A 15,148-nucleotide genomic window follows, 5' to 3' on the forward strand; every position below is an offset into this window, starting at 1 on the left:
GCGAAATTGTCGATAATATTTCTATTTTCCTTCCTCAGCGCATGGTGCGAGAAATGGACGATGAAATGGTCGATCGATTAAATAAAGTAAAGCTGGGAGTGGTGATGAATGGACTATCTACCAATAATGCATTGAAATTAGTAGAAATAAAATAATATATTTTTGAAAATAAAGTTTAATGTGATATATGTTGTTATTTATTTCCCGCTAAAAACGTTAATGACGTTGACGAGTGTTTAGGTATAAAAGTAGCTTGAGTGGCGATCGGCGTTCAGTCGCATGTCTAAGTGCATACGGGTGGTGTAACGATATATATTTGAAAATGTCCTCGATTATTGAAAATATCAACGCATCGCTCCAAATGGTTGAGCATTTTTACAAACACTATAATCCGAGTGATGCAGACAAAATTCTAAAGTTTATCAATATTATCAACATTAATATCAAGCATATCAAACTTGCGTTAGGAGGTGCAATATCGATTGGAGATAAACGACATCTTGCGGCGGTAGCTGGTAAAATGGAGCGCTACAAGTTGCTGATCAGTGAAATGGGTAAACCTATAACCGGCACATCGCTTGAGGAAGAAAAGAAAAATGTAGAGTGGAGGGATTTGACTACAGCCTTCAAGTCGAGGGTGAGCACCGGCATTATTATCAATTTAGGACATAAAACGCTAGGCACATTTTTCCATGATTGTTTTCAAATATTTTCAAAGAAAATCAAGGATATATTTAGTCAATACAACCATCCGCTAAAATTAAATTTTGAGTTTTGTGCCGAATTTGTTAAACCTGTCCCAAACAACGACCAAGATTTAGTATCTAGAGAATTTACTTTCTTAACCAAAAATTTTACTATTTTAAGTTGTAATTTAGAAGAACAAAACTTAAAGCAACTGTTTAATTGTAACGTCGTAGATTATTTAATGCGGCGTCTGCTTGATTTTGAAGAACAGGAAAGTGGTTGGGCCTTATCTAAGATTATTTCGTTAAGTGTGAATGCCAATAGTGCGACTCTAATAAGAGCGTCATCCTACATCGAGTTGCCTAATGAAATCAAGTCGAAGCAGGCGGTCATCAACGTTAAAAACAACGATGAGGCTTGTTTCGGATGGGCCCTATCTTCAGCGCTTTTCCCCTTGTCAAAACATTCCGATCGTGTTTCCTCATATCCCTATTATGCTCAAATCTTAAATTTCGAAAACATCACTTTTCCAATGACCCTTGAACAAATTCCTAAATTTGAGAAACAAAATCCCAACTTATCTCTTAACATTTATGGTCTCATCCGAAAATCTGTTTCGAATTACATCACGGCTCCTTTGTATTTAACCTCTGATAAAAAAGAACGTCATGTAAATTTGCTAATGATACAAGACGATTACGAAATCGAAGGTAACGTTGATCGTATCGTTGATGATCATCGCAGTGATGTGGCTGTAAAATTTCACTTTTGCTGGATAAAAGATTTATCCAGATTGGCGCATTCACAATTAACGAAGAATCACAAAAAACTATTCATATGTGATAGGTGCCTCCACTATTTTAATTCTGAAACCAAATTGAGCAAACATGAAATAGATTGTAAGCAGATGAATAAATGTAGATTAAATACACCAAAGCCCGGCACGACGGTTAATTTTAAAGACTATCAATTTAAACAGACCGCTCCTTTCATCATGTATTGCGACTTGGAATGTTTAGTTCAAGAATATCAGGAAGATGAGACGCGCAACACGGTTAAATATAAAGAGCATAATGTGTGCAGCATTGCATATTATCTTCATTGTACATTTGACAATTCTTTATCAAAACTTCAAATAAAGAGAGGTGAGGACTGTATTAATTGGTTTACAAGCGAATTAGTCAAAATTGCAGGCAACTTACAACAATATTTTGATACTCCAATGCCAATGAAACCCTTAACCGATATAGAAATGCTGGCATATAATGCAGCTACTCATTGTCATATTTGCGAAAGCCCAATATTGGAGGGGGAGGTCAAGGTCAGGGATCACTCTCACTTCGGGACCGGAAATTGGAGGGGGGCGGCCCACCAGAAGTGTAATCTTCAATATAAGGCCCCCCACATGATTCCAATATTCTTTCATAATTTCAGCGGATATGATAGCCATTTTATTATAAAAAATATCGCTCAAGCTATTCCAGGCAGAGTTACGCTACTTCCTAAAAATAAAGAACGTTACATATCGTTTACCAAATATATGAAAGACACGGACATACAATTCAGATTTGTAGATTCATATCGTTTTATGAACGAATCATTAGACAAGTTATCTTCATATTTGAAATTTGACGATTTTAAAATTTTACGCAGCACGTTAAACCATTTAAGCGAGGAGCAATTAAAGTTGCTTATCAGAAAAGGCGTTTATCCATATGAATATATGAATGAGTGGGCGAAATTCGAAGAAACATCACTTCCAGCAAAAGAGAAATTTTATAGCAAGTTATCTCAAACGGACATTCCTGAATCAGAATACATGCATGCGCAAAACGTTTGGCGGAAATTCAACATTCAAAATTTAGGTCAATACAGCGATCTTTATTTGATAACGGATGTGCTTTTGCTAAGCGATGTATTTACGAATTTTCGCGAAAAATGCATTACAACGCATAAGCTAGAACCTGCATTCTTTTTTACTGCTCCGGGGTATACATGGCAATGCATGCTTTACTATACAAAAGTGAAATTAGACCTTTTGTCTGATATAGATATGATACTATTCATGGAAAAGGGTATAAGAGGTGGGATAACGCAGTGTTGTACGAAATATAGTAAAGCAAACAATAAATATATGGAAAATTATGATGCGAGGAAACCTTCATCTCACATCCTTTACACGGATATGGTGAATTTGTATGGTTGGGCTCAAAGCCAATGTCTACCCCAAAATAATTTTAAATGGCTTAGCGAATCAAAAATAAAATCATTAACAACCGAAACCTTAATGAAACTACCTGATGACGCAAATGAAGGTCTAATATTAGAGGTAGATTTAACATATCCGCAGCATTTGCATAATCGACATAAGTACATACCATTTTGCGTTGAACATAGTAAACCTCCTGGTGGTAAACATGTGAAACTGCTCGCAACCTTAACATCTAAATCCAAATACGTGATTCACTATCGTAATTTAAAACAGTGTCTGCAAGCAGGACTTGTGCTTGAAAAAATCCATCGCGCGATAAGCTTCAACCAGTCTCGTTGGCTTAAACCGTATATAGATTTGAATACAAGGTTGCGAGCACGAGCTAGTAATCCGTTTGAAAAAAATTTATATAAATTGCTAAACAATGCTAATTTCGGAAAGACGATGGAGAACGTGAGAAACCATCGAAATATAAAACTCGTTACTCGTTGGAATGGCAGATATGGAGCCAATTATTACCTTTCCCAGCCTAATTTTTGCAGTAGGGAAATTTTTGATGAAGAATTGATGGCTATCGAGCTATCTAAGGTGGAAATTATGATGAATAAACCACTCTATGTGGGAATGGCTATTCTCGATATTTCTAAAACCTTAATGTATGATTTTCACTATAATTTTATGCAGCGGCAATTTGATGATGATTGCATGAAACTCTTGTACATGGATACCGATAGCCTCGTATATGAGTTAATGTGTGATGACGTGTATGATCTGATTCGAAACAATATCGAGCGATTTGACACGTCTGATTTTGTTGAAAACAATGAATTTAACATCCCCAGATGTAATGCTAAGGTGATCGGTTTAATGAAAGATGAAATGAGCGGTAAAGTGATAACCGAGTGGGTGGCCTTGGCATCAAAAATGTATAGCTTTAGGACTAGGGATTGTGATGTTAAGAAATTGAAAGGTGTAAAGACTAATATTGTAAAGAATAGAATAACTTTTAATGATTATTTAAAGTGTTTAAAGAACCAGGACGTTAAAATCGTTTCCCAAAGCAGCATAATTTCAAAAAACCATAAAGTGTATAGCGTAGAGCAAACTAAAATTGCTTTATACAATAACGATGATAAGAGATATACACTACCTAATCAGATCGATACGCTGCCTTGGGGACATTTTAACATTCCCATTCAAATGGAATTAGAATAAGTAGTCTATTCATAACATTGTATTTATTAATATAAGTATAAAAAAAATTGTACAGTTATATGCAGTTATAGCATGGCTGTTTATCAATATATTTGTAAAATACATTTGCATAATAAATCTAATAAAGATTATACTAAATCTGATTTTTTAATCCACGAGTCATGTGATTTATCCATGCCAAGCCATCGAACGTAGAGCTGGTCTCCTTTACGACGTAACACTTTCTCAACAAGAAATATATCCGGATGAGCAGTTTTCTGCATTTCTTCCGCGTAGAATTGCCCCATTATTGGTTTACCAAATGAATCCTCCAATAAGTACGTAACGGGATTGCCAACTTTTACTTTAACCACCTTGAATAATTCGGTAGAAAAGTTCGGAGTGTAGCCTTTTGAAAACACCGATTTATACTTGGATATTCGTACAACGTCACCAATTTTGAATTTAGCTGGTCCCATTATCTTTATATTATGGAACATTGGTAAGTATGTCTTTGCAGCTACATCTTTAGGCTTCATCTTAATAGTCGAATGTCTCGTATTATTATAGCCTAAAGTCACTTCCGCTAGCACATCAATCCATTTATATCTTCCGCGAAGACTGAACCGCTTATATAATGCATTTTTTAAAGTTTTTATCACTCTTTCAACTATGGTCGCTTTCTTTACGCTATACGTAGAGTAATGATTGATGGCATGTTTCAGCATTAACTTTTCAAAATCCTTATTATAGAATTCTTTTCCTTGATCGGTTTGTAAATTGACTGGCACTCTTCCTTCGCACATAATAGCGGTCATGTTTTTGCTCACTTCACTAGCATTCTTCGATTTTAGGGGTCGCGTCCATAGGTATTTGGAGTAGCAATCAATTACGGTTAATATATATTTATAACCTCGATTATCTTTAGAATATCGCGTGAATTCGGCCAAATCAGCTTGCCACAGGTCATCACGATGCTTAATTATCGTTCTTTTTCGGGGAAAATTTTTCCTCGCCGATCTGTGCAATTCCTCGACGACGCCGAGCTTCGTCATCTTCCAAATCACTACCGATAAATGGCGATTCACGCATAGTCAATTCGGCAAAGTCCGTCACCGGCCTCATCCCTAGTTTTTCGCGAATTTCATCCAAGTTGCGCTACATTTCATGCATGACATTCATATGACCATCGGTGATTGACTTAAACGATTTTACAAACATGTGTAGGTATCCATTTGTTACGGCATCGCCATCGTTCACCGGATCAGCTAGATGGGTTAGCCGATTACCACGCATATCATATTGTTGGCTTGCGGCGTTCCGAGTACTATTATCCACATATTGTTTTGTAGCAACATCGCTACCCTTAGCAGGATCGGCAACATTACATATTCTCTTGTTTTGCATATCATAATCATTAGCAGCGGTAAATTGCAAGGTATTCTGTTCGTTATATAATCTTGAGGACGAATGTCTTCCGAATTTGTCAACGCTCATTTTCGGACTAAGCAATTATACCTTCTTCTCGGAGCTCCTCTTCAATGCTTAAAATCTCGTTGTTGTGTCCGGTATGACCGGCTGCTTGCGATGCGTGTAACAGTCTGAGACGCTCGACTAGTTCGTGGGGAGTATTCCAGTACACGTACTCCTTCTGTTTATTATTAACCTCCTTCACACCTGCTCCAAAATGTTCCGATAGTAGCGGCTTCACGATATTAACGTATTTATGCGACTTAGTACCCATGATTTGTTGTCTAGGATCGTAGTTCCTTTTGTATGCGTTAGTAGCTAATAAAATATCTTTATACGATTGACTATCCTTGAAGGAGTAATTATGCGGCTTTTTAAGCACGAGCAATTCATATAGCCCAGGAGTGCCGGTATAAAGTGTATTTTTTATGTTTATATCGGGCCCTTCAAACTGCACTATAGAATCTCCTATAGCCCACTCTTTGAATTCGGAATCGTATCGAAGTCCGTGAACGTGATCGACCTCTCCCGTTGCATCCTTAATCATCCGGTCGATATAATGGCGAGGTAAATGATGATACTGGTCTAAAAATTGCTGATCATCATGTAGCTGTGATAAGTTGCTAATCGATCTAGTAGTTTCCTCCGCTTCATCGTTTTCTTCTTCGTCAAGCGCTATTTCGCTAATATCGGGCGGAAAACTAATTCGTTTACGAACTGCAGTATTTTCGGTGCGTCTAGGCGTTGCAAATTGTTCTTGCATTGGAGTTGATTCATATTCAATTTTATTTTCAACTTTTGGCGTTAACGCTTGTTTTTTCAACTCCTGCTTAGCTAGCGTCTTCAATGGGTCAACTATAGGCTTATAAGTCTCTTCCACTAATCGCAATGTTTCGGTTTCGCCTCTTTTAAGAGCCGCAAGCTTGCGTTTTATTTCGCTACGGGTTTTAGTTAATTTTCTTTTAATTGCCTGATCTTGCGCGTTCATCTTAACGGCCCGCATACAATCAACTAAACTGATTATCGATGAAAAGTGCTTCTAATAGCAGTCCAAAGGCGGTTCATATCGGTGCAAAAACGGTTCGTAGCAATCAAAAGCTGTTCAATAGCGGTCCAACATCGGTTCAAAGCTGTCCAAAACCGGTTCAAAACAGCTCGAAAGCGGTTCATAAGCGGTTCAGAGGCGGTCCAAAGGCGGTTCATAGCGGTCCAACATCGGTTCAAAGCTGTCCAAAACCGGTTCAAAGCAGTTCGAAAGCGTTTCATAAGCGGTTCAGAGGCGGTCCAAAATTGGTTCAAAGCTGTCCACACCGGTTCAATGATGCTGTTCAACAGTAGTTCAAAGTTGTCCAAGTGCGATATAACAATCAAAACCTCGTCGATATCGGCCATAATCAAAGTCCTTTACAATACACATGAAATCGTGCTTATGCATCCAACACTTTGAGCCCATTAATTTAAACTGCTCAAAGGTCATGTCGCTACCAACATGCTCATCATATACATGTTTCAAATTTATATAGTCTTGCTTAAATAGGACAATAACGTTTACATTATCGCGTATTAGCTGCTTAGGTATTTTGGAATATGTCTGACAAAGATAGAACGAGTCCACACCAGAATGTCGTCCTCTGCAGAAATAATCCCTAATTATATCTTGATTTAGACACGCAACATCGTCAAATATCATTATCGAATTTTTGCTAATCTCCTCTAGAGTTATTACGTCATCCTTATCACTATAAGCATTATACTTAATGCCTTTAATGGGTTTAAGTACTTGTTCCAGATATTTATACTTCGGCTGCTCTAACGACTTGGAGTATACATATACATTTTCAAACTTCAGACCATTCGCTGCTTCTAATAAACTTATCATCGCATTCGTTTTTCCGGATCCCGATGGTCCACAGATGACCGCTCTAATTGAAGCCGGAAATAATGAGCCGTGTTTCCCCGACACTTCCGATTCAGTATACAAATCATGATCCTCAACATGCAATTGCTGAGGTTGCTTCATAAACTTCATTATTACTCGATAGTTTGAGTTATACTGATCAGTTCATGGCCGATCGCCGAGTAGGAAAGGGGTTTATAAACAGCTTGATAAACAAATTGCCGGTGGAACTTCATATCCCCGGATATCAATACTGCGGACCGGGAACCAAACTACAGCAGCGTCTAGCTCGGGGTGATCAAGGAATAAATCAGTTGGACGCTGCATGCAAGCAACACGACATCGCATACAATCAATTCAAAGACGTTGAGAATCGTCATCGGGCCGATAAAGAACTTCAAATTCGAGCTTGGGATCGTGTAAAGGCAAAGGACGCTAGTTTTGGAGAGAAAGCAGCAGCATTAGCCGTAGCTGGAGCAATGAAGGCCAAAAGGAAGCTTGGCATGGGAGTAACACGACGTATCGCAAAGCGCGGGAAAAAGAAGAAGACTTGTTCGTTTAGAGGCGGAGTTTTAACGCCAATTCGAAATTCAATAAAAGGCCTATCATCATCGGCAAACTTGAATAAACTTATCAAAATAAGTTTGTTGGCCGCCAAGAAAGCGGTTAAAGCTGCAGGCGGTAAGCAAAGAGTGAGAGTGCCGCGAGTGATACCAATACCTAAAGTCGGAGGTTTTCTTCCGTTCCTAGTACCGCTCTTTGCCGGTCTTTCAGCTGCGGGCGCAATGGCCGGTGGAGCTAGCGGTATAGCTAAAGCAATTAACGATGCGTCGGCCGCGAAGAAGCAGCTGGAGGAAAATAAACGGCATAACATGGCAATGGAGGCCGCCTCGTTGGGTAAACAAGGCAGTTCGCTGTATCTTCAACCGCGTAAGACTGGATACGCCTTATATTTAAAACCATATCCGGCAAAAAACTTTTAAATTTGCCGCGAAAAGCATTAACGGACTCGGATCTTGTAAAGTATGCGAAAGACGTACCCTTCTTCAGAGGAGTGTTTATGCGTGATAAATTACCGCGAAAACCCCATTTAAACGAGTGCGCTATCGTAAACCTGGATGATGCTAAAGGAAGAGGTACGCATTGGGTTGCTTTCAAGAAACGCGGCATGAAGGCAGTTTACTATGATAGCTTCGGCGACTTGACGCCACCAATAGAAATAGTTAAATATTTATCCGGATGCAACATCATATACAATTATACTAGGGAGCAAAATTATAATACGCTGATATGTGGACATTTATGTTTAAATTTTCTGTATAATAAATAATAATTGAACCTAGAGTTTGTTTACTTCATCAGTCATGTCTCAAACGTTCACCTTAACAGGTGCCGGCAACGTCCTCAGCACCTCATATTTTCCACCGATCGAACTAGACCGCAATTATCAATATGGATTAGGGTTGGTTGGCTTTTACGGCTGTAATTCTATACGCAATATATTTGAGGGAAACAACAAATTTTACTATGCAGCGGCCGATAGCATCTTCAAAGAGATTACCATTCCGAGTGGCGCGTATGAAATTGAAGAGATCAACAGGATTCTACAGCATCATATAAACGAACCAACCAATTCGATGGACTTTATGTTGAGACCTAATAATAATACGCTAAAATGCGAAATGAAAACCATACATGATATTGACTTTAGGAAATCGAACTCCATCGGTCGCATGCTCGGTTTCTCTCCTAAATTGTATAAAGGAGGTAGAACCCATGAATCTGATCTGGACGTGCAAATAATCAACGCTACTAATATACACGTCGAGTGTAATCTAACGGGTGGAGCATACAGAAACAGTGCGCTATCTCATACAATCTTTGAATTTGACGTACACGTTGAGCCGGGCTATAAGTTAATCAAGGAGCCGGCTACGATTATATATTTACCGGTACTCGCGCATCAAATAGATAACATAACCTTGAGGTTAGTCGATCAAGACGGTCATTTAGTAGATTTCGGCGAAGAAAGAGTGACTATTCGATTGGAGCTGAAAAAATATGGGACTTAAAATTTTCTGTAAGCAAGGTTCTTCATTTAGTCATCCATCGTCGGCCATCGACGCAACAATTGCTCACGGTGCATTAACCGAAGACGACGTACAGTTTTTGCAATATCTCGGCTATACAGTACTAAGAAAAGATGGAAGAAGCATTAAAAAACCTATTCACGGGCGTAAAGTATGAAGACATGATCGTGGAATGCGATCGCAGAACATACCATCCTTATACGACAAACGCTTATGGTAACTCCGATGAGATTAATCTCGTCATACAGAAAGCGGATCTCATCACGGCCACCTACGATAGCGTTATATATTTAGAAGGAACGCTGAATCCGACTACCGCAAATAAAGCTTACGATTTCACCAACAACGCGCCGCTCTTTCTCTTCGACGAAATTAGGTTTATTTTGGGTGATCAGGTGATAGAAACTGTTCGATTACCCGGAATAAACAGCACCATCAAGGGGTTTTGCTCATACACATCAGATCAAAGCAGATGCTTATCGCATGCAGGTTGGAGCCCTTCCGGGTCTCCTCAGATACTAAATAGCACGAAGACGGCTTTCTGCGCTTCCATACCTCTAAAGCATGTACTCGGGTTTGCCGAAGGATACAGGAAGCCTCTAGTCAACATCCGTCAAGAACTGATATTAATTCGTTCCAAGGACGATAGTGATTGCTATAAAGGCGAGACTGAAGTTAAGATTAATCTTACGAAGGTAACATGGAAAGTTCCGTACATAATTCCTAACGATGCTATGAAGTTATCGATCTACGGGAGGATTAACAAGAATTCGCCGATACAAGTGGCGTTTCATGCGCGCGACCTTTACGTATACCCAACCTTACCCAGCACCAGATCATTGGTTTGGTCGGTAAAAAGCAGCACCGGTTTTCAACGGCCTCAATGGCTACTGATTGCGTTCCAAACTAGGAAGCGAAATAACAAAGAAGCAGATGCGAGCGAGTTTAACCATTTAAGCATTTCCAATATAAAAGCAAACATTAACAACCGAAGATATCCGTATGAGCAGCAAAATCTGGTTTTTACCGATAACAAGTATGTGGATGCTTACGAAGAATATTTAAACTTTCGTAATCAATATTACGACTCGTCGCAGGAGAGCTCCCTTCTTAGCTACAAAGAGTTCGAAAAGCAGCCTATCTTCATTATCAATTGCACCCGTCAAAACGAGAGCGTCCATAACGTGGTGATCGATTTGAAGCTGGAAGTTGAAGCATCATCTGCATTTGCAAATGAAACTATCGCTTACTGCGTTATTTTACATGATGCATTAATCGAGTATGAACCGTTCACCGGCATCGTACGCAAAACTTAATTATAGTTCACGTAAAAGTGTAATTAAACTTTATATAAATGAAGAGTGTCAGTTTTGACGAATCAAAAAATAAAATTTATATCTTGCGAGTGTGGTCCTATGCTCACAGAGAAGCAAGAAAGGGTCCGTGGGAAACTGTCGCATTAGATAGGTACCGCTTCAAATGTAAAATAGAACGCATTGCAGCTGTTTTGGAGCCCATATTATGTAATCGTATTAAGATGTATCAATTGCAATAAAGTAAAAAAATGATTGATTGATTTTGGTTGTTTTATTTAAAAAAAATTACTGAATTACATGCGTATTATAAATATAATAAACGTTAGATAATGCGCAACAACAAAGTGAGCGCACATGATAGTAGCAACATGCTTCTAATTTAGGTAGAGCTGGTTCTTCTTCCACCTCGGTGACATTTTGCGATAGAGTTTTTCGAATGAAATCGGCTTTTTCTTTTCCTTTAACGTATACTTGGTCTGATGATGATATTAACTGGCGAAGTATAATTGGAAACATGTAGGATGGCGTATGACCATGCTCCCATTTAATTCCGTGATGGTTATGAATTAGCCAGGTAGCTTGCCGTTGTAAATCGGTAGATAAGCTATTCCACGGAAATGGAGGCCTGAACATAAAATGAGCAACCTGCTTGCCATTATAAATCGCCAGTTCTTTTGGTATAAATACGTTTCTTGATGTTTTAAAGCCTTGTACATCGATTACAGTCTGCACCATTATGTCGTTGAGAGAGGATTAAGTATTTATAACCTAATTTTTAATTCATTTCAATATATTCCCGCACTACCACATCCTTATTAGTCCTCCAAAAGAAAATTTTGAATCAGTATAGATTTTACAATCATGCAAGCTGCAGTTGTCGTACTGAGCTGGTTTTTCTGTATTAGTGCTAATGCTGCTGCTGCTGCTGCTGATAATGTTGACGACGGCAGCGATACAATCAGTGAGCGTGAAATCGATATGGCATATAGTCATCTCACCAAATATGGATATATAAAGGAGCCTGGTGAAGGTGAATCAACTCAAGATAATCGTACAAATATCACCGTTAACGCTTTAAAGAAATTTCAAGAACTCTATAAACTACCTAGTGATGGCAGATTAAATGCCGAAACATTACAACTCATGTCTCGACCTAGATGCGGAAATATTGATGACCCAGCAGCGTATATGACTCATCGGTATAAATGGACAAAACAGACTTTGATTTACTATATTTCCAATATGCATGACCTGCACATTTTACAGATGACGGATAAAGCATTTCAAGTTTGGGCGAACCACACAAATTTGAAATTCAAATATAGCTCAAGGAACCCAGACATATTAATATCATTTCATACCCGAAAGCATGAGTTCGCTTCACCACCATATCCGCAATGTGCATTCGAGTTTGATGGATTGGGCAATGTATTAGCCCATGCATACTTTCCCTCCAGAGATCAGAATGTTGTTGAAATGCATATAGATTGGGAAGAACGCTGGCATGTAGCAGATGCAAATGCACCTCCCCCCGGTTATTCTAGTTATTTCCAAGTTGTCTTACACGAAATAGGTCATACTCTCGGATTACACCATTCGAGCGATGAAAATGCACTCATGTTTCCTTATTACAATTCAAATATGATCACGCTACATGAGGATGATATAGCTGGAATCCGAGCACTATATCCTAGTGATACTGCTGGTACCCCTTCACCAGAGAATAAAACTTATCATCTTTCAACGCGTATTAAGACAACTACACCTACTCCCAAGACTACTACTCGCAAGACCATTAAACCACCTGACCTGTGTACCATTCAAATCGAACACTTTTTGATTCTAAACAAACGACTTTATATGTTTTATGAACATTGGGTTTGGATATCGGCGTTAAACAGCAGCAAAGTGGAACCTGCCAAGAATCTGCTTGAGTGGTTAACGTTTCTTCCGGCATCTTTTAAACGTTTGGAAGCGGTATATCAAAAGCCTAACGGTGATGTTGTCTTCTTTAGTGGCGGTCGCATATACATAGTGCAATTCCCTAGTCTGCAACTGCTACCAGGATGGCCTCAACCTTATAGCCGCTTCACAATTCCCAACAGCCATAAAGTGAATGCTGCAGTTAACACCTATACCGGACGCACGCTTATTTATCATGGTGCAAATGAACTGCTAGATTTGGATGATTGTAGTCATCGGCCTAAAAATCGCTTAATATATGCGGAAACCTTTCCGGATATTCCGGCTAAGATAACTTCTATATTCAAATACATGGATGGATACCTATACTTTATCACCGGAAATAAATTTCATAAATATAGTGAATATACAGGTCGTGTAATTCAATCAGGTGACATTGATCTATCCTTATTCAATATTCATTGTGCTAATAAAGGCGTATTGGAGCAATTATATAATGCATTAGCTAAACTTTTAAAGTTTGATAAACATATTGAATTGTATATGCGGCATTAGGTGGATAATAAGTTGATGTGTATCCATACCTATGAATAAATAAAAAGCATTTTTATGTTAAAAAATTATTTATTTTAACATGCTAATTTTACTAACAACCGTATTTATAAATTTTCGAGGGTGAATGTTTACAATTTCTGTTAGAAGAGTCAAGTCTTGCAAATTATCATACTTTTCCTTCCAACTGCTTAGCGATGTTAACAATTTGAGATTTTGGCATATCAATTTCCCTTTCGATAAAATGCTCTCTTCGCTAGTAACACCTTCGGTATGTAGAATTTTTGCCACCTCACGCGTAAAGTCATCATAAAGACAATACATCGCATAGTGGTTGGCGACATCCAATTTTTGAGTAATTACTTCGGAAGCGATAAATATCATATCGATTGCTTGCTTGGAAAATATTATAGATTTATCTGATTCGCTTATTCGAATACATCCGCCGTCTTCTTCTTCTTCCGCTTCAAGTATTATTATTTTGGACTCGGTAAAAATTTCATGCTTGCTCCTTCTTTTAGGCGTACACTGCACCATATGTTTAATTAAGTGTTCAGTTTTAAAATTGAATATTTCTTTCCATTCGCAACGCTCAAATTGTAAATACTGGTCATCATAATGCGGAGGACATGATATTTGCACGATGGAATCGAAAAAGTACTCGTCCAGTGTAACGCCAACTTCGAGAATAATGCCTCCGTCTAAGAATAACGACCACGAAGATATTAAGGTTTCCTTTCCTATAAACATACATCTTTTGCTTCCACAATAATCGGCGTTATTCAATGCATACCTTGCTCCTCTTTCGAGGATTCATTCACCGATAATTTATCCAGCGAAAGCGATGACTTTGCATCATCTTCGCTACCCCACGAATCTTGCGATTGTTGCTGTATTTGTGCACTCATCTCGATATAAATCGATTTTTTACTTTCTTATTACTCTTATACCTGCTCTTAAAAGTACTTTTGGAGGGGATTTGAAGAAATCCATCATGCGCAGTGTATCTTAAAGGTGTAGGTATAAAACGGGGATGCTAATGTTCATTTCGGTCCTCATATCGAACGATAATGGATCGAATACTTTACAACATCGCTAGGCGAGAGGCTCAAAAGGAGTCTAATTATATTGAGACGAAGAGCGAATTGTTAAGTTTAAGTGTAAATGACTTATTGAAAATATGGATCAAGATTCCAACCGTATTTCAAAGAGATTGTGAGCTGCGGAATCGAATACGATGTACAAAACACTGGAATCAACCATGGCAGCGCACCCACATCGATGGTCCAGCGCCGTTAATGATTTATTGTAGAGATTGTATTATGGCGGAGCGCACACAAAAAACTTTGTAGCTTCATAATTTCTAGCATTTTGTATATGTAGATATTTATTATATTAATTAAAATAAAATGGTTATTACACCTTTAAGCGTCTTATCATAGCTGCTATAAATAAACACTATCGCGAGATTGCAGCTTCCCATTCTAATTATAATAACAACTAAATTTCGCACGCTGTTACTCTATACCTATAGCAGGTAGGGTTAGCTGCAGCTCATATGTGAGTATCTAACGCCACCCTCTACGCCCCTGCAATCGCGCTCCCCCTCATTCTAACAATACTTGAACTGCTAAACGTTCATATCTCAAAGCCTCGCCTAGCTCAGATGGTTAAGGCGGCAGATTCGTAATTCACGTATCGACGGTTCAAATCCTCAACGCAGACTTTTTTTCAGACAAATATTTCACAAGCTATGACGCGTTTCCTGGTCTAGAAATAAACGCGGGAAAACTAGATATGACGTAGA

The 15,148-nt window shown here is 38.5% G+C and overlaps 3 protein-coding genes across 3 annotated transcripts; 2 read left to right on the forward strand and 1 right to left on the reverse strand.

The window, feature by feature from the left end:
* The first annotated feature begins 322 nt into the window (after positions 1-322).
* LOC116182604 lies at positions 323-4,114 on the forward strand. Its single transcript, XM_031503148.1, has one exon. The coding sequence runs from the start codon at positions 323-325 to the stop codon at positions 4,112-4,114; it is 3,792 nt and encodes a 1,263-aa protein (XP_031359008.1).
* A 5,549-nt stretch (positions 4,115-9,663) lies between these two features.
* Positions 9,664-10,866, forward strand: LOC116182606. The gene has a single exon (XM_031503150.1). It carries the CDS (start codon positions 9,664-9,666, stop codon positions 10,864-10,866), a length of 1,203 nt encoding a protein of 400 aa, XP_031359010.1.
* Positions 10,867-13,340: 2,474 nt separating this feature from the next.
* Positions 13,341-14,893, reverse strand: LOC116182607. The gene is made up of 3 exons (XM_031503151.1): positions 14,135-14,893; positions 13,441-14,081; positions 13,341-13,373 (listed from the first exon to the last, which is right to left on the reverse strand). Exons 1-3 carry the CDS (start codon positions 14,247-14,249, stop codon positions 13,341-13,343), a joined length of 789 nt encoding a protein of 262 aa, XP_031359011.1. The 5' UTR covers positions 14,250-14,893.
* Between the last annotated feature and the right edge of the window lie 255 nt (positions 14,894-15,148).

Source organism: Photinus pyralis, unplaced genomic scaffold (assembly GCF_008802855.1).
Source record: "Photinus pyralis isolate 1611_PpyrPB1 unplaced genomic scaffold, Ppyr1.3 Ppyr1.4_unclustered_Scaffold616, whole genome shotgun sequence".
In the NCBI taxonomy this organism is placed as follows: Eukaryota; Metazoa; Arthropoda; class Insecta; order Coleoptera; family Lampyridae; genus Photinus; species Photinus pyralis.

Coding starts and splice junctions, on each gene's coding strand:
- LOC116182604 (XM_031503148.1), top strand. CDS start 323: ATGTCCTCGATTATTGAAAATATCAACGCATCGCTCCAAATGGTTGAG.
- LOC116182606 (XM_031503150.1), top strand. CDS start 9,664: ATGGAAGAAGCATTAAAAAACCTATTCACGGGCGTAAAGTATGAAGAC.
- LOC116182607 (XM_031503151.1), bottom strand. CDS start 14,249: ATGAGTGCACAAATACAGCAACAATCGCAAGATTCGTGGGGTAGCGAA. Junction 14,082..14,134: donor ATCCTCGAAAGAGGAGCAAG/GTATGCATTGAA, acceptor GTATGTTTATAG/GAAAGGAAACCTTAATATCT. Junction 13,374..13,440: donor GAAAATTTATAAATACGGTT/GTTAGTAAAATT, acceptor ATTTATTCATAG/GTATGGATACACATCAACTT.